We start from the raw sequence: 21,143 nt of genomic DNA, 5'->3' as shown, positions 1-21,143 counted from the left end.
AAAAAAAAAAAAAAAAAAAAAAAGGTAATGGGGCTTCCAGGCACTTCGTGCCCTCTAGCCCCGAAGAAATTTTTGAGAGTCGTCACTTTTCTGTCACTTTTCAGGGTAAAAACATTTTTATTATTATATATAAATGAATTTTACAAAACCACCGTTACCGTTCTTTGGAAATAAGAGTAAATGTAAAGATATTATATTGAGAGAACTTAAGAAACTACCGAATGGTCTAACATTTGTAGATTTGTTCGGTGGAAGTTTCTATATATCCCATCTGTGCCATACAATATTTCCAGACTCAAAGATTATATGCAATGACTTCGACAACTATATGGACCGTCTCAAACATATACCAGACACAAACAATATATTGAAAGAGTTAAAAGAAAAGATACCTATAGGTAAGATGGAACGTATACCATTAGATAAGAAAAATATTGTGAGAGAGGTTTTGAAAAAAGCAGAATATATAGACTGGGATAGTATATCTGCTAGACTATTATATAGTGGTGCTATAAGAGTTCATGACATTGAAACACTTATGTCAAAAGTTTTATATCTTAACTATACAAATGTTTTCAAAGAGGACATAGAAAAATATATTGAGGGTATAGAGTTTGTGAGATGTCATTGGACAGAGTTGTATGAAAAATATAAAGACAAGGAAAATGTTTTCTTTATAGTGGACCCGCCGTTCTATAACACATGGGATTTTCAATACCAAGTAGACTGGACTTTGAGAGACTCTTTAGAAACTTTAGACGTTTTACATAACCATCCATGCTTTTACTTTACATCCGATAAAAGTGGTTTGGAAACCGTTATGAGATGGTTAGAGGACATACATGACTATGAGTTTAGATACGATAAGATAGAATATGAGAGAGGTCCTATAAACTGGAGAAAGTGTCATAACAAAGAAATTTTATTGGTAAGTAAATGTGGTTTGAAATAGGACTACTTGTTTTAGGTTTTTTCCATTGTGTCATTTACTTATTTGACGTGGCAGAAAAGTACAGAGAATATGAAGATGAACCAATGCCTGCAAATGTTCAGTATATGTACTCGTAAGAGATATTTTTATCTAATATTAAATGGACGCACAGAACTTAGCGAATGCACAGCAACCTGGACAACCAAACCCAGAGAATATTCCAAATGAAGTTAGAATACAAACTGCAATGGCAAACTATGGTCAAGTGCCAACAGATGTACAAATGCAAACTGCCATGTCAAATGACGCTGCGTTAGGTTTGCCACCATGGTATGCAAATATGAGATGGAAAGAGTTTTATACAAACCCTGAAGTGGGATATAAACAACTTTATGCAGATGACGCGAACACAGGAGTTGACCCAGAATATGTTTTCTACCAGAGGAGAAACAGAATGTATGAGCTCCAGTTAAAGAATGCTATGGAACTCAGAAGGAAACGTAAGAGACTAGGCGGACATTAGATTTTTACATATAGTAAAATGGGTTTCTTCAGTAAGATAGGAAACTTCTTTCGAAATGTTGGAAGAGGTATATGGAATGGAATAAAATCTGTCGGAAAAGGAATTTGGAACGGTGTCAAAAATATTGGTAAAAGAGTAGGTCAGTTCGTTGGTATTATACCTAAAGACCCTGAACCAGAAGAACAAGCTCCTGTTATACAACAGCCTGAACCTGCACCACAGTCTAGTTGGCAACCAAATCCAACACCTCAACCGTATTAAAATTATATTTTTACCGTTCGATAGTAGTTGTATATGAAACTAAGTTCTAAGTAAAACGCGTGGTATAATGGAATTATTCTCTTTCTTCCATCTGTAGTAAACCATACTTGAAAGTCTGAAATACTTCCACTTGGTGGTTCATATAGCTTTGTAGGTTTTTCGTAAAAGTCATTTGCCAAGCATAAAAAAGAGTTTTGTGCACCAGAAAATGAAGCATGAACTATAATAGCATCTGAGTCGAAAACATTTTCATATGTTCCATTAGGGTTTTCGACTTCATAAAAGTTCGGTGTACTGGATATGCTGCAGGCTGATTTAACATCCTCAAAAATCTATACCATGCCAAGTTGTTATATTTGTAGAAATATAAACGTCTTCTCCAAGGTCTTCTATTCTATTGATTTTAACAGTTGCATTTTTCCTGTCATATATAATATCGAGATGGTACTCTCCTTCGTCAATGTTGTACTGTTTTGCATATTCGAGATAGATATCGTTTATTTTTTCTTGAAAAGCTTGAAGAGTTGTTTCTAAGTTTACAAGCAAACTAACTTGTAAAAGTTTTCCCTGTTCAAATTTCTCATACGTACGTTTTTCTTTGTTATAGTATCGAACTTCAAAAGCGACCGTAAATGGGAAACCATGTATGGCTTCTGAAATGAACTTCATTCTACGAAAGCCAATAGCTTTTGTGACGGATGGGTCTCTTAACCATCTTAACGGGTAGTCAAAACGATAGCCTTCATGCTTTACGGTCTCTGTCTCAAACTTTTGACCGACATTCGTAAAAAGTTCATCTAATGGTTTAGTTGTAGCAACTCTTGAATTTTCTTTTTCTATTGAAAGCATATTTTATCTAGAATAAAAATGTCGAAAGAAACAGCGTCTATGAGAGAAATAAAACACAACCGACAACTCATTTTGCAAGCTCTAAATAAGAACACAACAAACTTTTCAAAACTATTCTAAGATATCTGAGTCATTGAAAGAAGGAAACTTAAAACTGACATTAAACCCATTGACAGACGAGTTTTCTATTTCAAGACAGTAAGAACCATACTGTTTGTATAAATCCAACAAAAAGAACTTTAAACGAGAAACCTATAGATGAACTTCTTTTGAAGGCAGATATTGACAACAAAGCTGACAAAGAGTATGTCATTGAAAAAGTTCAAGAAGAACATGACAGAGCAGATGCAACATATGCAACAAAAGAGGATGTTGAAAAGAAAGCTGACAAAGAGTATGTCATTGAAAAAGTTCAAGAAGAACATGACAGAGCAGATGCAACATATGCAACAAAAGAGGATGTTGAAAAGAAAGCTGACAAAGAGTATGTTGACGATGAGTTAGCATATCTGGCTAGTGGGTTAGTGAAGAAGGCAGATAAGGAATATGTGGATGAAAAAGACAATGAAATTATAAAAAGGGTTGAATGGTACCATGAACGGACATCGAAGATTTTAGAAGGTAAAGCCAATACAGGGTGGGTTTCAGGATGTTTAGACCTTAAAGCTGACAAGAACCATACACATACCATTGCAAATATTACAAACTTACAAGAAACCTTAAACAGGAAAAGTGACGTTGGACATACACACGATTTCTTCGCAAACTGTTGGTATAGAAAATATTGAAGGAACGGTTGAAGGAGCTGGTGGGATGTATTAGATTGGAAACCTCCTAACTTTCCACAAGGTTTAACATCGGAAGAAGACATAACAACGATGAGATACATTAGATGTAGAGATGTTTATGTCATGGAGGATGAAAATAAAGTTAAATTCACTGCTCAAGATTTATATGACAAGAAAGCAGACAAAACAGAGCTTCAAACATTAAAGACAGAAATACTTCAAACCATTTACCCAGTTGTTCTATTTATACGTCAATGAACTCTACCAGACCAGAAGTAGTACTTGGTTTTGGAACTTGGACTCAAATATTCGAAAGTTTTTTGTATTGTGCACACACTCCAAAGAAAACAGGTGGAAGTAAAACGATATCTGTCGACAACTTGCCACCACATAGTCATTCTGGTACAACAAACTTTTCTGGCGACCATAGCCACTCATTACGAGACCATCCATTACAACTCAGAATATGAAGCTGGCTATGACGTTTTATCTCCAGATTATAACCATTCAGCAAAAAAGACTTTTCGACAAACTGAACCAGGAGGAAACCACCAACATACTTTTACAACAACATCTACAGGACTAGGTAAAAAATACATGCCACCTTACATGACAGTTTTGTGCATGGTATAGAATTGCTTAGTCGTCATGTTCCACTTCTTTAGCATATTCGTCGAGTTGTCTTATATTTGTTAGGAACTGTCTTTGAAAGTATACCACCTTGAACTTTGACAAGTTTGAAACGAGGTCTGACAATAGTAGTTTTATCTTCTGCTTGCAGTCTGTACATTTTGCCATGTTTGCCTAAAACTTCATAATATTCTCTTGTATACTTTCTTCTATTTTTACGAACACGAATGTGAGTACCTGTCGGGTTCCCATTGTTGTCATAGTCAATAGTATTTTCATATGGGTCGCGTTTAGGTATTTCTATTTTTACTTTGTCGCCTTTTCTTAAGTTTGAAGCCTGGCATTCTTTCTTGTTTGTCTCTTTTGACTAAAACTATTAAATATATAGTCTTTCTCTAAGTCAGGTGTTGTTTTTCATTTCTTCGGGGAGTGGTTTCCCAAACCTTTTTGTTTACGGCTATTGTAAATATTTAAAACTTGTCTCATCTTTGCCAGGGAGAAATGTCTGTATTTGTCGTCATATGACATTTCATCTACCTCACCACCTTGTGGTTGGTTTAAGTCTTAACATTTTTATACAACCGTCAATGACACCAAGAGCAGAATGGTTTTGGTCGACAATGAAATATTGGTTTACATTTTTTTGAACGCAGATAGTTTTTAATATCGTCTGATTTGAAAGAACTTTCACAGTCAGATGTCAGTTTTGTTGGATGGTATTTGTCAACGAATATTGTCAAAGCAGTTTTCACATCTAAAATATTTTTGGACTGTAATGGTATGCTTCACAGTATCTTGGTGTTTTGACCGACAAATATTAGCCAGTATGGTGGTCCATCTTCTCTATACCTCGGAATGTTTTCCAAGATATCCATAAACCAAGCATTTGGTGTTGAACTAAAGATTTTTATCATGAGTGCTTTCTTTGTTGCCTTAGAAACATAGGGGTCCTTGTTTGAATTCGTCATTTTTTTAACCCATAAGAAATGGGTTTATTTGGCGATTAGCAGGAGTTGCATCCAGATTTTTGCCCGCAGTGGGAACACTAGCCAGAGGTGCATTTGGAATTGGAAGGAAGATTTTGAGTACATTAGGTATACTGAAAGAGAAAGCACAGCCTATTATACAAACTGTACAGAAAGGTTGGGAGGTAGCACGAGATGCAGCAAATCTTATTCCAAATCCTGAAACAAGAGGAAAAGTTCAAGGATGGATGGACAATGTAGGAAGACAAGCAGGAAACTACTATAACAAAGCAAATGACTACTATAACCAAGCAGGGCACTATATGGACCAAGGTGAAAGATTCTTTAACAGAGGATATAACCATGCACAACAGTGGGTAAACAACAACCAACCTCAACCGCCTCAAACGTGGGGAATGTAAAATTTTTTACTGAGATGAAATGAACAATATAGCTTTGAGACAAATGGGCTCAAGATGGATTTGTCGACTTCCAGCAGTTACACAACCACGTGTTTGTCAAGTTCTTCCTATACCTCAGGAAGTTTTAGACCGACTTAAAAAACCTAAACAACCAGTTGAAAACAAACCAAACTAAAATTTTTTACTGAGATGAAATGACCGAAGAAGTTGAAACGGTAGATTTGACACCACAAACAAAAAGTTCAGAACCATTGTCAAAACCTGTCAAAGAACTTACAGATGAAGAGAAAAATTCAATAATAGAAAGTGCCAGGTCTGGAAATACAAACCCTAACTACAAAGTCACTTTTCATAGAAATGGAACGGCTAGTATCTCAAAAAAAGAAACAGACTCTCACAAATAAAATATTGAAGTCTGAAGGAGTTTATGAGACAACAGATGGAAAAGTTTACTTCACTGACCAACAGTTCATTATAGAACATCTCATTGACTTAGAGTCGAAATATTCTAAACTTTACAACAAACACAAAAAGTTGAAAGGAAAACAAAAACAAATGGCATATGATATTTATGAAGATGTTGACGACACAACTAAACCTGCAAGTGAAGTAAAGTCAGAGGAACCAAAAAGTGACGAAAAACCGATAGAAGAAGGTGAGCCAAAAACTGAAGATAAACCAAAACCAAAGGTTAGTTTCCAAACTAAACCAAGTCAACCTTCATTAGCTGGTATGGGTTGGCGTCAAAGACTTATGGCAGCAGGCGGTTATGTAAAGTAAAGAAAAAAAAATATTTTTTATTTTTATAAAAATGCCCCGTATAGAATGGATAGAAGGTTCTGCTAGAATAAAAGCAGAGTTAGAAAGATATGGTTGGAAAGTTTCAAAGAAGTTTAAATATAGGAAGGAAGACCCATAAAAGTCTATGACAAACTGGCTGGTCTGACCTATGAAATGGACTTGGAAACAGCACGCGCAAATTATCCAAACAGGTTAGAGAGGTTAGAAGAAGAACGTCTTATGGACATGCCTTTCGATGTTTCTGAGCCTCAAGTTGAAGGACACGACGGCTTTGCCAGATTCTACTGGAAACATGACGAACAATTGCATCCTTTGAGAAGGAAAAAAGGAAAAGGTGAAGACAAACATGCTCCCATGGAAAGAACAAGATATGCATATGAAAGTATCGTGAAGTTAGAAGTCAAATTACATCTGGTCGAACCTTTACAGTAAACTTTGACGAAGGAAAGAACAAAGAAGGCTTCATGGGTGTACTTGCTGCAATTCAAGACGGAAATAAGAAAGGATACAATCTCAGACTAACCGTAACAGATTTGGACGGTCACATTTACTATGCACATGGCAATGTCACAACAGCCGCACAACTTCTTGACGCTTTCAAGACTACAAAGAGAGAACAAATGGTTGACTCCGACTCAGACATCCTGAATGCAATTGAAGGAATTTCAAGCGTCAAGTTCGAATGGTACCAACCTAACCCTCAAGCAGTCAGACAACATGCTGGATACTTCCCGTTCATAAATAAGTCTGACATTGACTTGACAAGGTATGGAATTTACAATTCAATCGAAACAATTGTCAATGAACCTTGTATTCTTACATGTCTCAGGAACTCTGGTCTTGTTACAGATGAGAAGATGAAGTATCTTGAGTCATGTGTGAAGACAAGGTACATTCTCAGAGGTCAATTGGCAAAAATTGCACCGTTGGCAAATGTCAATATCCGAGTCAACATACCGACTGAGAAAGGTTCTTCACATGACGACTATGTTGTTGACAAAGACTTACCATGGTTGAAGATTGTAATTGTCCACAACCACTTCATGTTGAACGAAAGTCTTACAAACCCATTGTTCGGAAAAGGCAAATGCAACATTGTCAGAGCTGTTAACATTCTTTTCGAGAAAGGTTTGTTGGAACCAATTCCAGATGACAAGCTGACAGAAACTTTTGTACCAAAAGATGAAACAAACTTTTCATTGTTGGTAAGACCAAAAGTTGTTCCAGACAAAGTTATAGCACAAAAGAAGTACACTGTTCCAAAAGGAGTTGGATTGTTCGGATACCAACCTGAACCAGAAGAACTTCCAATGAGGTTGCAAGAACTTCAAGATGCTATAAACAAACTTCCATTGAGACATCCAATTGACGTCAAATTGTATTGGAGAGCATCGGAGTTAGGTCAGAAGGTTTTATATGAAACAGGTTGCTTCGACGATGTTTATGAGATAACAGGAGAAGTTTCTCAGAAGATAAGAGACTCACTTGAATTTCCACGAACTGGACCCATTGGTTGCGACAAGTTCGACTCAGATGAAAAGATATACTATGTCGACCTTAACGCTGCGTACATGAGGTTCGTCCAATATATCCCGACTGGAATTCCAAACGAAGATGGTGAGTTCCCAGGAAGGAACTATACAGTTGGAAAAGTCATACAACAACTGTATGATATTAGGAAAGCTTCAAACCCCAAACTTGCAATGACACTCAAATTGCTTATGAATTCGACATGGGGATATTCCATTAAGAAACCTCAAGAGATGAAGAGTAAACACTATGAGAAGGTCGACAACTTTGTTGAAAGGTTTTCTCCTTTTGTTTTGAAGTACGAATTCACTCAAGGTCAAAGTGGCTTAGTAACCACATTAAAACCTATTGTCGAACATTGGTCTTACCCTCAGTTCGCAAAGGCAGTCCTTGACAACTACAACAAATTCTTCTCCGAAGTCAAATCGAAAGTTGTGGTTTACTATGAGAACATTGACGCACTCATGACGAACGAAGAAGGATACAACAAACTCATTGAAATGGGAATGGTCGGTGAAAAGATGGGTCAATTCAAATTGGACAAAATTTTCACCGAAGTTCATGTCCTCTCCAAGCGTAAGTACTGGGGCATACTTGAAGACGGCACAGAAATAAAACATTGCATGAAGTAAAAAATTTTTATTCGAATTTGAATCGGACAGGTCGAGTTACACCATTCTTGGTCTCAAACTCATATATAACCTGTTTGTCTGTATTTTCGTCGACTATGGCACGAGACACGAACATTGACCAAACGTACAAAAAGTGTCATTTCGGATGGTCCCGCAGCCAATCGCATTCGAGCACTTCGAAGAAGCCTTACGTTCCAAGGGAGAGGGTGTCTGGTGCAAGGGAGAGGTCATGAGACTCTACGAGCAGTACATCCTCAATGCCTGGGAGGACAAATCGTCCTTGGAATGGCAATTCTACCAACTCCTCTGGGACGACCTCCTACGCAACTGGGATGACGAAAGAGTCCAATTCAGAGGTCAGGAACTACTTGTCCAAATTATCCTTAATTTAAGCCGCTTACGCAACTAAAAACTTAAATTTACTTGGGGTTTCCCCCTAAAATAAAATTTTTTTACTCTTAGAACCACTCGAGGTTCTCCTTACGGTTGTTGAGCTTGTCACCGTCAATGTGTCTGACCCTCGTCTTCTTGTCTGGATTTGGAACCCATTGCATACCGACAAGCCTTCCCATGGAAATTGTACCGTAATTCCGAAGGGTAAGGTTCAAGTGTCCCAAGTTGTTGAGGACTGGGGTAAGAACCTTGCCTGTCTCCTTGTTGCGGATTTGGTATGGGTAGGGTTGGGAAATTTCGTAAGTGTCATCGGCAACAAGGGTTGCCCAAACTTCCTCTTCTTCGTGTTTCTCTTCTTCCTCTTCTTCCTCTTCCTCTTCTTCGTGTTTCTCTTCTTCCTCGACAATTCCTTCTTCAATTCTGTGTTCACGAAGTACGGTGTTGCATGTTCTGTCCTTTCCGAGTACCTTCCAGATGGCGTCTATCTCTTCGAAGAAACGGTAGATGAGTCTGGCAAGGTCTCGGTTCTCTCTCGCGTAAATGCGCAAGGTTTCCGTCAAATCATTCAGGCATTTCTCATTGGAAGCTTGGTTCATGAGGACATCGGCTTTGAGCTTGGTCATCTCTTCCATAAGACTACTTTGGAGAGTCTTCACGGTGTTTGACAGATGAGCTTTCAATTGGGCAATTTGAATTTGAACTGGGCGCTTTTCTGGCAACCTTGAAAGGACATCTGCCATTGAGTTTGGCTTCGGTGCTTGTTCGGACATCGAAAAAATGAAGTGGTTTGAGAATGGCGGTTTTACTTCAAAAAGCTTGTTATGACAGTTATGTCATACAACAAGTTTAAAATAATATCTTGTTCTTCTTCTGAACGTTTGTTGTCTCTTCCGATAAAAGTTTCGAACATGAGAACCAAAAAACGTTTTTTGAGATTGCGGAAGAGTTCAGGCAAACGTTCATATTCTGGATATGTTGGGAGCAGTTCAAAACATCTGAGCTGACTTTCGGACAAAATTGGGACAATGTCAGAAAATTCATCTTTGGTCGGACTGCTTGAAGGTAAGTCCCTTACATGTAAGTAGCTCTGGTAAAGTCTTCTCATTTCTGCTAACTTTTGGAGTATAGCTTCGTAGTTTAGAAGTTTCAATTTTAATTGTCTTATTCCACTCTTTACTTCTAAACGGTAACTATCCATGAGGTCAAGAGTAGCTTTGGTAGCTTTAAGTGGAGCTATCTGTTCCTTGACTCCTGCAATTTTGGTTGCAATTGTGGTTTGAGCTCCTTCAAGTTCGCCGTCTATGTCGTTCTCAACGCCTTCAACCATGGCTTGAAACTCTTCATCGGTCCATTGAGATTGGTGTGGGACGAATTTAACTTGCTTCATTCAAAAAATGAAAAAAATGTTTTTACTCAAAGCGTGCCATGTATATGGCTATAAGAAACTTACCAGAAGGCTTCTTCTTCACATGAGTCTTTGGCAACTTGAGTGTTGGTGTTGGAGTTGGGTCTGGAATTTCAATTCTCTCTCGAGCGCAACAACAGATGTCAGAATAACATTCCCCACTGTCTTTCTTGCCACCATAAATTGTGTATTGACCGAACTTGCATTTGCAGGAAGACCGGTCAATACAAGGTTCACAGTTGAAATAGTTGTACACAAACCTGTTGAGTACGAGTGTGAGTAAAAACATAAAAAAAAGTGAAGTTAAAATGAGATGTTTACTGAACTGGCTGAAGAATTGGTTGGATGTCGCCTTCTGAGGTTATGAAGAACGGCTGTCCAGAGTAGTGAAGTAGTGCTCTGAGAATTTGTGTAATTCGTGGAATTGGGCTCTCACGATATGGAAGTAGTATCCAAGGACGTTTCATGAAGAACTTCAAGAGGGCTTCTTTCTTCACATCCTTAATATCATCGAATGCAGTGCCTTCTGGAACTTGAATTGCAACACCTGTTTCAATTTCCAACTTTAAGACACTATTCTTGGACAACCAGAAGCCAATGGACTTGCTTGGTTTGCACTTGCTGAGATATTCCTTCACGGTTTCATTTACCTCAATTAGATAAATTGCTTCGTCTAAGGGGTCAAGCTCCATACTGAGTCAGTACAATATTGTACTTTTTCAAGACAATGTTGTACTTTTTCAAGACAATGTTGTACTTTTTCAAGACAATATTGTACTTTTTCAGAACAATGTTGTACTTTTTCAGAACAATGTTGTATAAATTCAGTACAATGTCTCTCAAATTTGAGTACAGCTGTACTTTTTCAGAACAAGTCTTGAACTTTTTCAGAACAATGTTGTACTTTTTCAAGACAATGTTGTACTTTTTCAAGACAATGTTGTACTTTTTCAAGACAATGTTGTACTTTTTCAAGACAATGTTGTACTTTTTCAAGACAATGTTGTACTTTTTCAAGACAATATTATATTGTTTCAGAACAAAGACGGTTAAGACACAAACGAATGTCCGACGTCCCACCTACTGAACCCGTTCCACAGCCAGAGGAACAGCATGCTCCAGCACCACAACAGTCTCCTCAGCAACCTCAGTTCCAACAAGGACCTCCGAATTACTACCAATTTCCACCTCAAGGTTACTACCCACCACAAGGCTTTCCAAACTACCCACCACAAGGCTTTCCAAACTACCCTCCTCAACCCATGCCTTACTTCCCTAACCCTTGGATGTTCATGTCAAACCCTCCACCCCAATTCCAATCTCAATCCCAATCGAAGAGAGACCAAGAGTTCGAAGAAGGTCTGAACCGTTTACGCAAAGAGTATGCCACAGCCCCTATGGAAGATGACAGGCTTTCAGTCTCTTCCCTAAGGTCGACCAATTCGACTCGTACCACAGATTCGGTTCGTGACCGTGAAGACTACCTCAAGCAGTCTGAGAGACTCTTCATCTTACAGCCATTTACAGTTGGAGCTCTCAAGAACATGCGCAATTACGAAGGTCAGACACCAGCTGGAGACCGCAAAACAGACGTACTCGCAAGAGCAGTCCAACTGGTCAAGACAAAGACTGAGATAGTCGACTTCATTCTTGCAGCTTGCCCATACAAGTAAAAAAATAAACAATTACGAGTTAAACTTTTTACTCTTTCTTTTCTGAGTTGTTTAGAGCTGGTTTCTCTTGTAGAAACCTTTCGTACTCTTCCATGGTCATGTAATTGCGAATTTGGTACGCAATTCCAGGTTCGTTGTTTTTGAACCTTACGTATGTAACGCTTCCATCCTCCTCAGGGAAGTAAGCTGCTAACATCTGACCAAGTTTTCTCGGTGACTCGGAGCTCATAAAAATGTCACTTTTTAAACGTTAAGTTTTTAGTCTTATTTTACCCTTTGTTTACCCTTTGTTTGTCAAGGTAGTATTGGAGTGCAATTTCTCCAAATTCTCTGTGTCGGAGTTCTTCAGCATTTTCCAAGGTGTACCTGGAGAACTCAAAGAAGTTGTCAAGAACATACTGCCATGCTGCTCTTCTGAGTTCGTCGGTATTTTGGAAGTGTTGCACCTTCGAGTCTTCGGACATGAAAAAATGACACTTTTTCAGCAAAAATATATTTTAGGTGAAGAGGTGAGATTTCACCTCTTTTTTCACCTGTTTTTTCACCTCATGAATTTTCATGAATTTCTTCGTAAATGTTTTGTCGAAACTTCATCGTAATGAGCGTAAATGACCCAAAAATATATTTTAGGTGAAGAGGTGAGATTTCACCTCTTTTTTCACCTGTTTTTTCACCCTCTTGAATTTTCCCGAAATAAAAAATAAAGTTGGTTTTTTTAAAAAAATATTTTTTATTTTTATTGTAAGAACATGTTAGCAACAACAGCACCAAACTCGTTAGTCATGAACCCAACTTCAATGTTAGTAGAGATGAAAAGCTTCATTCCTTCTTCATATACTTTCGAAACAAAAATCCAGAAGATAAAGCAAGAACTTTTAACAAGTAATTTAGACTGTAGTGCGAAAGATGAAACAAATGAACAGTATCTTTATGAAATGCAGGATATTATTGACCATTTACCTAAACTTCCTGAAATCCAACAACAAAAACTCACTATTCCAGAATTCGATGAAATAGAAGTCGGACTGACTGACTCAGTAGAAATAAAGAAGTTCATACGAAAGGTTAACTATGAGTTTCTTGGATTTCATTGCAACCACAAAGTCATGGACAAAGACTGCGACATGGTATATAAGAACATCTCTGACCTTTACAAATCCGAAGAATTTAAGACCTACGACAACTTTGTTTCATTAGTTGCAAAATGTGTATGGGAAATAAGAGATAAAGATAGTAGGGGTAAGGTATGGAACGAACAAATAAGACCCGCTATGTTCGAGATGAAGAGAGCAATTGACGCCTTAGTTGTTTTAGCAGGTAAGGTTTCAGAATATAACGCAAAAATGAACCCACAATGTTCAAAATGTAAAGCAGCAATGAGGAAATATAACTACTCAGTCAAAGAGATAGAAAGAATGCGAAACGACTATGCTGACTTAAAGAAAGAAGCAGAGAAACCAGCAGAAGATAAAATGGACATGTTAGCATTTCTGAACAAAAACTATCCAACAGCTGACGATTTCCTTCTTTCAGATGTCAAGAAGAAATATAAAGAAACTTTCGGCATTGTTAAAACATTCGATGTACTGACAGAGGAAATCGAAGCCACAAAACTGTTTAGGATTTCAAATATACATCATACAATTCATGTAAAACGCTTATAAAATAACAGGTGAAAAAAGAGGTGAAAAAACAGGTGAAATCTCACCTCTTCACCTAAAATATATTTTTATTGAATTCAGCAACAAAATTCTGAGTAAAATAATTTTTAGGGCTTGTGTCAAACCGTTGAGTTTTCACAAAATTTAAAAAATAACGTTTACCATGTGAAACGCTTATAAAATAACTGAGGTGAAAAAACAGGTGAAAAAAGAGGTGAAATCTCACCTCTTCACCTAAAATATATTTTTATTGAATTCAGCAACAAAAACAGTGAAATTTCTCTAGACTGACTTCTTTCGGGGTCGCCAAAACTCTTTATTTTTATTGACTTTTTACAATTTGAACTTTGTTCGCGTAGATATGAATTCTGAAAGAAGTATGAGGGTCTTGTATGACTTTGTACTTCTCCCATAGTTCATGTCTGTCAAACTTACCTGCCATGGACTCTTTCATAAGTTCCATGAAATCGTCTTCGGACAATCCAGGGAAAAGTATATAATGTCAGTAAGTATTCTTTTAACATCCTTACTTAAAACTCTTTGCTGTCTGTACACAAATGACAACTGAAATGTTAAAGTGTCTGAGCTTCTTAAGAATTCGACACATGTCTTGTTCTCTGTTCTTTAACAAAGGATGAGAAGCAAAGTCATCTAAGATAAGAAGACATCTATGAGGGTAAAGTCTTCCAATCGTACGATTGCAATTTCTTCGAAATGTATTCTATCTCTTTCTGTTTGTTTCTGAAGTGTTTCTTCTCTAATATTCTCTGCATTTCCTCATTTGGGTCTTTAAACTTCGAATTGACATACTCATTTATAGCATTTACTTCAAAACTCTTCTTTGGTACTTCTTTATCCAATCTAACACTCAGAGTCTTTTATACATACTAACTTAGACTTCTTTATAATATCTTTGAACGAATTTACGGTTTGATCGAATTGACCACAGAAGTACTACAAATAACAACTAACTCATAGAATGGGTTCTTCTCATCTAGTTCTTGTTGTTGTGCAGCCATTTTAAGATAAGTGAAAGTCTTACCCGACCCAGGTGGTGCGTTAGACCTGTTATACCATTCTGAGCAAATAAGAACTTGTCATGTATGGGTTTTATCTGAGCATTTTCTAACTTCCTCTTGTTCTTGTTTTAAAACATTCTCAAATTTCTTGTCAATGTCAGCAAACTTTTTTTCTAACATATTTTTAGAAAAATTAAAATTTTTATCTTTTAGAAAATGTCTAGCGATTTCGCTATCTATATTCGAGACAAACTTTTTGACAGCAAAACATCTGTCGACCATAAAATCTTACATAGTGTAAAACAAGAAAGGTGAATTTGTTCTAAAGTTCTGTTTCTGGGAATATGACAAGAACCATAAAACATTACAAAGAGCAGTCTTAAAATTTGTCAATGACAGACTTGTTGACAGAGATGACGCCGATTGGAAAGATGAAGTCCAACAAAAGTTCTTAGAATGCAAAGAAGACACATGCGCTGTTCTTGAAGATGAAATAGGAAACAGAATAGAAGAGCTATTAAAGGACAAAGAACTTTTACAGAAATATGGTTCAGAGAAATTTGACATAACTCCACCAGAGAAGAAGAAGAAGAGAGAGAAGAAAGAAAAGAAAGTAGAAGAAGAGAAGAAAGAACCAGAGCCAGTTCCAGAGAAAAAGAAATTTGACATGTAAAAATAAAATTTTATTTTTAGAACATTTCTGGGTCAATGTCAATGTTCTCTTCCTCTTTAGGAGTAAACACTGGTTTAGACTCTAAAATCTTTTTACCCAATTTACCTTGAACTTCAACTATCTTAGACTCATAATATTCATAGTCGTCTGCTTTCTTTGGTTCATAAGGTATAACAAGTTTGTATGCTTTGCCTTCTTCGAGTTTTGAGAACTTTCTGTCAAAATTTTCTTTGACTGTCAACATACCGTCAATGTCTAAGTCTTCAAATTTCGCACCATTTTTAGTCACAATAGCAAACTTAACCGGTGCAATGTTCCAAACTTTGTCAAATGTAGACTTTTCAAAATGGTAGAAGTAAACATTCAAATATGCGAATGGGTCTAGTTCTTCTTTGACTTCTGTCATGTACTTGTTTACTGAGATGAATTTTGCCATCTTTTCTATCGGATAAAAAAATATTTTTTTTAAAATTTACTCATAAAAATTTTTCTTTGTATATACGCCGTTCTGAACATCTAAAAGATTTTTGACATTTGCCAAGAATGTACGTTTAGAAGCTGCCATATAACCATACTCTTGACAATACTGTTTATATGAATCGTACAATGACCTTTCATCTAAACACTCAAAGTCAGTTTCATCTATGAACAGTTCATAAACACTCTTGTTTGCTTCTAACAATGTTTGTCTCTCTTCGGTATGTGGAATTTGTCTTGGATTGAACTTAGAAATATCTAATGTCATGAAATATGAGAACAAGTGGTTGTAAAAGTCAGATGTCAAAGTTTCTGCTAAGTCGTCAAAATATTCTGTATCTTGCATATGAGCTTCTGACGTTCTGACAACTACATATCTTCTGTCAGAACTTTCTAACTTCATCGGAACGTTGTTTGAAACCATGATGAAATTTGCAACATTTTCACAAACTCTTTGGTCTTTATATTTTCTTTCAACAACTCCAACTTTGTCTGTTATAAGACTCTTCAAAGCATCTGAGTTTAAAACCTTTGTTGTATCTATACTTTGAAGTTCGTTACATACTATAAGTTTCATATTCTCTATTGAAGAGTTAAATTTACCGCAGATGTTTTCTAAGTTTGTCATATTAGGGTTCGAATAGCCCTCTAACAGTTTGCATAAGATATCTGTAAAGAAAGTGTTCTTACCGTTCCTTGTTTTCCAATTATAATGAGAGCAGTTTCATTTTTAGCACTTGGATGTTGTAAGATGTTTGCAAACCAACATAAGATATACTCATAGACTCTTTCGTTTCCATTGCATATAATTTCTTTGACATGGTCTAACCAAGCTTCTATAACATTTTCTTTCCATTCTACTTGTTCGTATTTATATCCAGTGAAGATAGAATAGAAGTTTGGAGATGGTGTATAGAACTTTATACCACGAACTGAAAAATCTTCTAACTTTGACAATAAGATATCCCAAGCATCTAACATCTTCATACCAACTTGTACGACTTTTATTTTCTTAAGTTTCTGTCTACATTCTTGTTCTGAAACTATGGTTGCTCTTGGTTTGTTAAAGACAACATCCCATTCTTTCATGACATAACATTCTGGGGCAGAGTCAACATAAATGACTAAACGTTTCAAATTCTCGACTGCTTTGTTATAGTCTCTAAATGGACACATATTTCTGAACGCTTGGAAGTCATAAAAATCTGAAACATCTATTCTGTACATTTTTATAAAAATAAAAAAAATATTTTTTTATTCTTGACTTTGTTGTTGCATTTGTTCCATTTGTTGCATTTGTTGTTCTTGAGCTATTTGTTGTTGAAGTTGTTCTTGTAATACAATACTTTCACCAGTTGCATCTTCCAATTCGAAACTTTCTGCCGTCATTGACAAATACATAGGACATAAAAGTTTTACAGGAACAAAGTTTGCGTCAACTAAGGTTAAGTTTATGTTTGCTAAAGTGTTTGAGTTACTAAAGCTGAAAACTCTGCATTCGAATGAACAATAGGCAAACCAGCAGAGAAAGTGTTGTTTATACGCATGAGTATCTTTTGGTCATAGTAGTTTCTGTCGACATTCGAATAACACTTTGAACCTAAGTTTGAAACAATATATAAGATTGGTGTACTTAAAGTCAATGGAACAGACATTCCTTGTATGACACCTTTTCCTGTTATAGGAAACTGTTGGTAGTAAAAACCAGATATAAGTTTTGTATTATAGCTCATATCGTTTATAGTAAACTCAGTCGGACATCCAAACATAATGAAACCTGCTCTAGTTGCAGCACATGTTACATCCGTCCTTAAAGTATTAAATAAGTCAACAAAACCTGTTGGTGGTATATTCTGAAGTATCTTCAAAGAAGTATTTTTTACCATTCACAACAACAAAGTCTTCTGGTGTCAAAAGAGCAAAACAGGCTTTAGTCGTCATTGTGTTTAAGGTCAGTTTACAATATCGTCCTTGAGGACTTTGTAAGTTTGTTGTTATAGAATTATATGACTCAGGGTTTTTAGTCGTAATAGTATAAACCACTATGTCTTCTGCCATTTACTTAGCAAGTAAATTTTAATGAAATGTTGTGGTCGTCAAATATTTTATGACGTCTGGGAAACTATATTTTAAGTTCAACGTTTCACCTCCTTTCATAACGTATATCTTGTCAATGACATTATATGAAACACCACAGCAAGCAATGTCGGGTTCTATTTCTTTGATGTTTATATCGTCTGCCTCTGTCAAAAGTTTCAATAGTTCTTTCAAAATTTCATGAGGTGCGATGACATATGAGTTCACTTTTACAGGGTTGTGTTCGACCAAGTTTAACATTATACCCAAAGCTTGACAAATCTTCTCCTGAGTTTTAAGTTTGTCTTTAAGTTGTTGGTAGTCGTTTCGAATATCTGCAACAGAACTTAAGTCTCTGCTAACTTCAGGGTATGTTGGTTGTTCTTTTACAGGAACTATTGTTATACCATCTTCGTCTTCGTATGGTTTCCCCACTTCAACATCTCTTTCTTTGACATTGACAACAACACTTTGACTGTTTGTTTGAGTTGGTGAATTTAACTTCACATCTGCCACCGCCATTAAACCTTTTGAAACACTTACGCTTCTATTTTTCGGAAATGACATTTTACTTAGAATAAAAAGATGGACGTATTTGAGTATCTCTTCGAATTGAAGCAAAACAAAGTTTACACACACAAACAATACAAATACATTGACAGAATAGTTCTTTACACAAACAATGGAAAATGTTATAGAATAGCAGTCTTTGCTGAACCAAAATATTTTCATAAAGCAAAGAAAGTTGGTATAACCGAGATGGTGAAAGTTCTTGAAGCAGACAAAAATATAACAACAAAACTGACCGATATTTCTAAAGGTAAGTTTATAATACAATTTATGTCAAAACTGGCGTACTGTCAATATTTGACGGAGAGAAGTCAGTTCAAGAACAACTTACTGACCTGCTGCCAAAATCTGCTCGATGGAAGCTGTCGTTATGCCAATCTGAGGAGCCCCAGCAGGTTTCATCGAACGAATCTTCAAAAGAGCATCTTCCGTGAAAAGTGCTATTGGTTTTGTAAACTTCTTTGCTTTCAATTCATCTGGACCGTCTCTGTCACCAGTATATTGTTTGAACTGTACCAACAGTTGAAATACCACCCATAAAGTCTTCTGAGTCAGCAAATGGAATGCCAAGCCAAAAGTTTGAACGGTCTCCATTTGTATATTGAGTTTTTTGAGCTCCTGTATGAGTCCATACTTTCACATATGGCATAATAGAACTTTGCATTTCAGGGTTAATGTTGTTGTGAAGTTGTTGTTAAAGTTCATAGCATCTAATGTCAAGTTGTATGACCTCATATCCTCAACTGTAGAATATTCTTCTCTTGGATAGTATTTGCCATCTATGTTTATATGGTATTTAATACCAGGGTTGTAGAAGCAAGAATAGTCATTTATAGTTCGTCTGAACAGTACAAACATAGTATCTGCATGTTTCATTGCAGTTGTTAAAGCAATATCTGTTCTTGCACCTGGGTCAGCACTTTGGTTTCCAACTTCACCTGCAAAGTCTTTGACAGATATTTGGTGTATAGGGAACATAAGTGGAACTGCAATATATTTGGCAGCTAAAGCATTTGAAATATCTGGGTCCAACATATAGACTGCAAGTCTGCTTTCTATTCTCTTGCATTCAAACTTTTCGCATGTGAACTTAACTGGGTCCCAAGCATTCCAGCAGCATTGAAATAATAGTTTACTTCAGTGTTGAGGTTTGAGAAACCAAAGTCTAAGTCAACTTTGTCTTTGCAAAAGTCGGCGAATGACGTTTTATTTGTTCCCTTTACGTCTGTAAGAGTGAATGGGTCTTGTGTTGGTGCAATGACTAAGTTATTTTTGCTTGGAGTAAGTTCGATAGAAATTTTTCCTGCCCAGTTTGGCAAGTATCTTAAAAACCTGAAGATGAGGAAAGATGACAAAGGAACTCTAAGTTTCAGTTTTACTTTGGTTACTGCTGCTGCAGTTTGTCCAGAAAGGTTAACATAAACTCCTGGAACGTTAGGGTCAAGTCTTCTTATTTTCTCAATAGTTGCATACTGGTCTGTTTGTTCTCTAGCTTGTGGTTGTACTGAGTTTCTCAAAGCGAACCATTCATAGTTTGCCCATGTTACTGTTTGAACTAAGTCAGAGTTAGAATATATCTTATATCCCATGAAAACTTCTGGAGCATATTGGTATCCGACATAGAAAATTCCATTGCAACCTTTCTTGTCAGACAACTTGGCAGAAGGTTTTATTTCAATGTCTTGTTCCACGTATAAGAAAGAGTTGTCAATAGAAATTATATGAAACCTGTCGCAAGCAATATCTACTGTTGTTGAAGAACCTTCTCCAAACTCACCTACGTTTCCATAAGAAACAGCAGTTGTATATTCGTAAGTTCCAGGAACTATTTCTGACCTTCTAATGGCATTGTCGCATTCGTTATACCATTCGGAAACATTTCCATTCATGGCATCCAAAACTGTTGGCGTTATATTCTGAGCGGCGTACATTTCATATGAGTAAAAATATAGAATAGTTGGATTTATATGTCATAATAGAACCCACGTGGACCAAGCTTTACTTTCTTCCTGACTGAGTTTTTAACTCTTCTTTTTCCTTCATTGCCCTCTGCTTGAAGTTGTTGCATCTTTGCATTATGTTCATCTAGTATGTTGCAAATTTCCCATGTCCTTTTTGCCTTTTGGCTCTGGTCGCCCATCTCAGGTAACCTATATCCTAGAAAGAGTTTGTCATAGTCTGTATTTGAGTCTTCGCGTATTGTTTGCATGACTCTTTCCTGAGTTTCTGGTTCAAGCTCTTCAAACAGTGCCTGTCCATATGGAATAAGCTCGTTTCCAAATATATGTTTTTGTAGCCATTCTGGTTTTCTTTCCATGTTACCAACTATATCTTTTGTGAATGGGAAAGCTTCTACCCAATCTTTCAGTCTTGCGTCGTTTATTTCTGTAGTTGGTTTTATTTTGTCAAGGAACATGTTTTTCAATACTAACATTTCATTTGGTACTGTCCATTTGAGTTTTCTTAAATATTCATCCCTTCTCGGTTCATTGTCTGCAAAGTAAGTTTTTATGACATTTTGTAAACTTTCGTTTGCAAGGTCATGTACAATAGGTTCTCTTCCTTCTCCTCCCTAACTTTCTTTCTAAACTCTTCACCAAATATACCATCTCTATGGTTCTGTGTAGTTCTTTGAGATAAATGTTCTAGAACGTCAGGTGTTATATTTCCATCAGCCATGTTCATTTCATACTGGTCCAAAATATCTGCATCTTTCATATCTTTCAATGGCATTAAAGCCGCGCTAAAATACCAGCTATATCTCGTTCACCATTGACTTCCATTGCGTCTACAACTTCTTGGAATTGTGGTTGTAAGTTTATGAACCACCTATCGGATTAGCTTTATGACCCCATCTCATTGTA

General features: G+C 36.5%; 15 protein-coding genes and 4 pseudogenes across 19 annotated transcripts, besides 2 other annotated features; 11 read left to right on the top strand and 8 right to left on the bottom strand.

Moving 5' to 3' along the window:
* Positions 1 to 133: 133 nt before the first annotated feature.
* On the top strand, positions 134 to 952 carry TVAGG3_0175290 (phage tail repeat-like family; the record flags this gene model as incomplete). The annotated part of the gene is made up of 1 exon (XM_051225453.1): positions 134 to 952. The coding sequence occupies one exon, from the start codon at positions 134 to 136 to the stop codon at positions 950 to 952; it is 819 nt and encodes a 272-aa protein (XP_051110439.1).
* A 139-nt stretch (positions 953 to 1,091) lies between these two features.
* Positions 1,092 to 1,454, top strand: TVAGG3_0175280 (uncharacterized protein; the record flags this gene model as incomplete). The annotated part of the gene is made up of 1 exon (XM_001582296.1): positions 1,092 to 1,454. The coding sequence occupies one exon, from the start codon at positions 1,092 to 1,094 to the stop codon at positions 1,452 to 1,454; it is 363 nt and encodes a 120-aa protein (XP_001582346.1).
* An 18-nt stretch (positions 1,455 to 1,472) lies between these two features.
* TVAGG3_0175270 (serine threonine-protein phosphatase family) lies at positions 1,473 to 1,715 on the top strand (the record flags this gene model as incomplete). The annotated part of the gene is made up of 1 exon (XM_001582297.1): positions 1,473 to 1,715. One exon carries the CDS (start codon positions 1,473 to 1,475, stop codon positions 1,713 to 1,715), a length of 243 nt encoding a protein of 80 aa, XP_001582347.1.
* Positions 1,716 to 1,717: 2 nt separating this feature from the next.
* Positions 1,718 to 2,564, bottom strand: TVAGG3_0175260 (annotated as a pseudogene). The gene has a single exon. A coding segment is annotated over exon 1 (847 nt).
* A 505-nt stretch (positions 2,565 to 3,069) lies between these two features.
* Positions 3,070 to 7,231: a mobile genetic element.
* On the top strand, positions 4,969 to 5,369 carry TVAGG3_0175250 (annotated as a pseudogene). The gene has a single exon. A coding segment is annotated over exon 1 (401 nt).
* TVAGG3_0175240 (uncharacterized protein) lies at positions 5,389 to 5,544 on the top strand (the record flags this gene model as incomplete). The annotated part of the gene is made up of 1 exon (XM_051225452.1): positions 5,389 to 5,544. The coding sequence occupies one exon, from the start codon at positions 5,389 to 5,391 to the stop codon at positions 5,542 to 5,544; it is 156 nt and encodes a 51-aa protein (XP_051110438.1).
* TVAGG3_0175230 (phage tail repeat-like family) lies at positions 5,925 to 6,149 on the top strand (the record flags this gene model as incomplete). Its single annotated transcript, XM_051225451.1, has 1 exon — positions 5,925 to 6,149. One exon carries the CDS (start codon positions 5,925 to 5,927, stop codon positions 6,147 to 6,149), a length of 225 nt encoding a protein of 74 aa, XP_051110437.1.
* Positions 6,195 to 7,024, top strand: TVAGG3_0175220 (annotated as a pseudogene). Its single transcript has one exon. A coding segment is annotated over exon 1 (830 nt).
* Positions 7,232 to 8,477: 1,246 nt separating the features above from the next.
* TVAGG3_0175200 (uncharacterized protein) lies at positions 8,478 to 8,741 on the top strand (the record flags this gene model as incomplete). Its single annotated transcript, XM_051225450.1, has 1 exon — positions 8,478 to 8,741. One exon carries the CDS (start codon positions 8,478 to 8,480, stop codon positions 8,739 to 8,741), a length of 264 nt encoding a protein of 87 aa, XP_051110436.1.
* A 49-nt stretch (positions 8,742 to 8,790) lies between these two features.
* TVAGG3_0175190 (cytochrome B-C1 complex subunit 6, mitochondrial family) lies at positions 8,791 to 9,495 on the bottom strand (the record flags this gene model as incomplete). Its single annotated transcript, XM_051225449.1, has 1 exon — positions 8,791 to 9,495. One exon carries the CDS (start codon positions 9,493 to 9,495, stop codon positions 8,791 to 8,793), a length of 705 nt encoding a protein of 234 aa, XP_051110435.1.
* Positions 9,496 to 9,574: 79 nt separating this feature from the next.
* TVAGG3_0175180 (uncharacterized protein) lies at positions 9,575 to 10,112 on the bottom strand (the record flags this gene model as incomplete). Its single annotated transcript, XM_051225448.1, has 1 exon — positions 9,575 to 10,112. A coding segment is annotated over one exon (538 nt), but the record flags the coding sequence as incomplete, so codon positions are not given.
* A 261-nt stretch (positions 10,113 to 10,373) lies between these two features.
* Positions 10,374 to 20,156: a mobile genetic element.
* Positions 10,448 to 10,822, bottom strand: TVAGG3_0175170 (uncharacterized protein; the record flags this gene model as incomplete). The annotated part of the gene is made up of 1 exon (XM_051225447.1): positions 10,448 to 10,822. One exon carries the CDS (start codon positions 10,820 to 10,822, stop codon positions 10,448 to 10,450), a length of 375 nt encoding a protein of 124 aa, XP_051110433.1.
* TVAGG3_0175160 (uncharacterized protein) lies at positions 11,195 to 11,803 on the top strand (the record flags this gene model as incomplete). Its single annotated transcript, XM_051225446.1, has 1 exon — positions 11,195 to 11,803. The coding sequence occupies one exon, from the start codon at positions 11,195 to 11,197 to the stop codon at positions 11,801 to 11,803; it is 609 nt and encodes a 202-aa protein (XP_051110432.1).
* Positions 11,832 to 12,032, bottom strand: TVAGG3_0175150 (uncharacterized protein; the record flags this gene model as incomplete). Its single annotated transcript, XM_051225445.1, has 1 exon — positions 11,832 to 12,032. One exon carries the CDS (start codon positions 12,030 to 12,032, stop codon positions 11,832 to 11,834), a length of 201 nt encoding a protein of 66 aa, XP_051110431.1.
* TVAGG3_0175140 (organellar and viral DNA polymerase type B) lies at positions 12,553 to 13,467 on the top strand (the record flags this gene model as incomplete). The annotated part of the gene is made up of 1 exon (XM_051225444.1): positions 12,553 to 13,467. One exon carries the CDS (start codon positions 12,553 to 12,555, stop codon positions 13,465 to 13,467), a length of 915 nt encoding a protein of 304 aa, XP_051110430.1.
* Positions 14,876 to 15,156, top strand: TVAGG3_0175130 (annotated as a pseudogene). The gene has a single exon. A coding segment is annotated over exon 1 (281 nt).
* TVAGG3_0175120 (protein of unknown function, DUF4108 family) lies at positions 15,173 to 15,592 on the bottom strand (the record flags this gene model as incomplete). The annotated part of the gene is made up of 1 exon (XM_051225443.1): positions 15,173 to 15,592. One exon carries the CDS (start codon positions 15,590 to 15,592, stop codon positions 15,173 to 15,175), a length of 420 nt encoding a protein of 139 aa, XP_051110429.1.
* Positions 15,629 to 16,261, bottom strand: TVAGG3_0175110 (uncharacterized protein; the record flags this gene model as incomplete). The annotated part of the gene is made up of 1 exon (XM_051225442.1): positions 15,629 to 16,261. The coding sequence occupies one exon, from the start codon at positions 16,259 to 16,261 to the stop codon at positions 15,629 to 15,631; it is 633 nt and encodes a 210-aa protein (XP_051110428.1).
* An 86-nt stretch (positions 20,157 to 20,242) lies between the features above and the next one.
* Positions 20,243 to 20,713, bottom strand: TVAGG3_0175090 (protein of unknown function, DUF4106 family; the record flags this gene model as incomplete). The annotated part of the gene is made up of 1 exon (XM_051225441.1): positions 20,243 to 20,713. The coding sequence occupies one exon, from the start codon at positions 20,711 to 20,713 to the stop codon at positions 20,243 to 20,245; it is 471 nt and encodes a 156-aa protein (XP_051110427.1).
* Between the last annotated feature and the right edge of the window lie 430 nt (positions 20,714 to 21,143).

Source organism: Trichomonas vaginalis, chromosome IV (assembly GCF_026262505.1).
Source record: "Trichomonas vaginalis G3 chromosome IV, whole genome shotgun sequence".
Lineage (NCBI taxonomy): Eukaryota > Parabasalia > Trichomonadida > Trichomonadidae > Trichomonas > Trichomonas vaginalis.
Note: the sequence above shows the minus strand (reverse complement) of the source record. Positions and strands in the feature narration are given on the sequence as shown.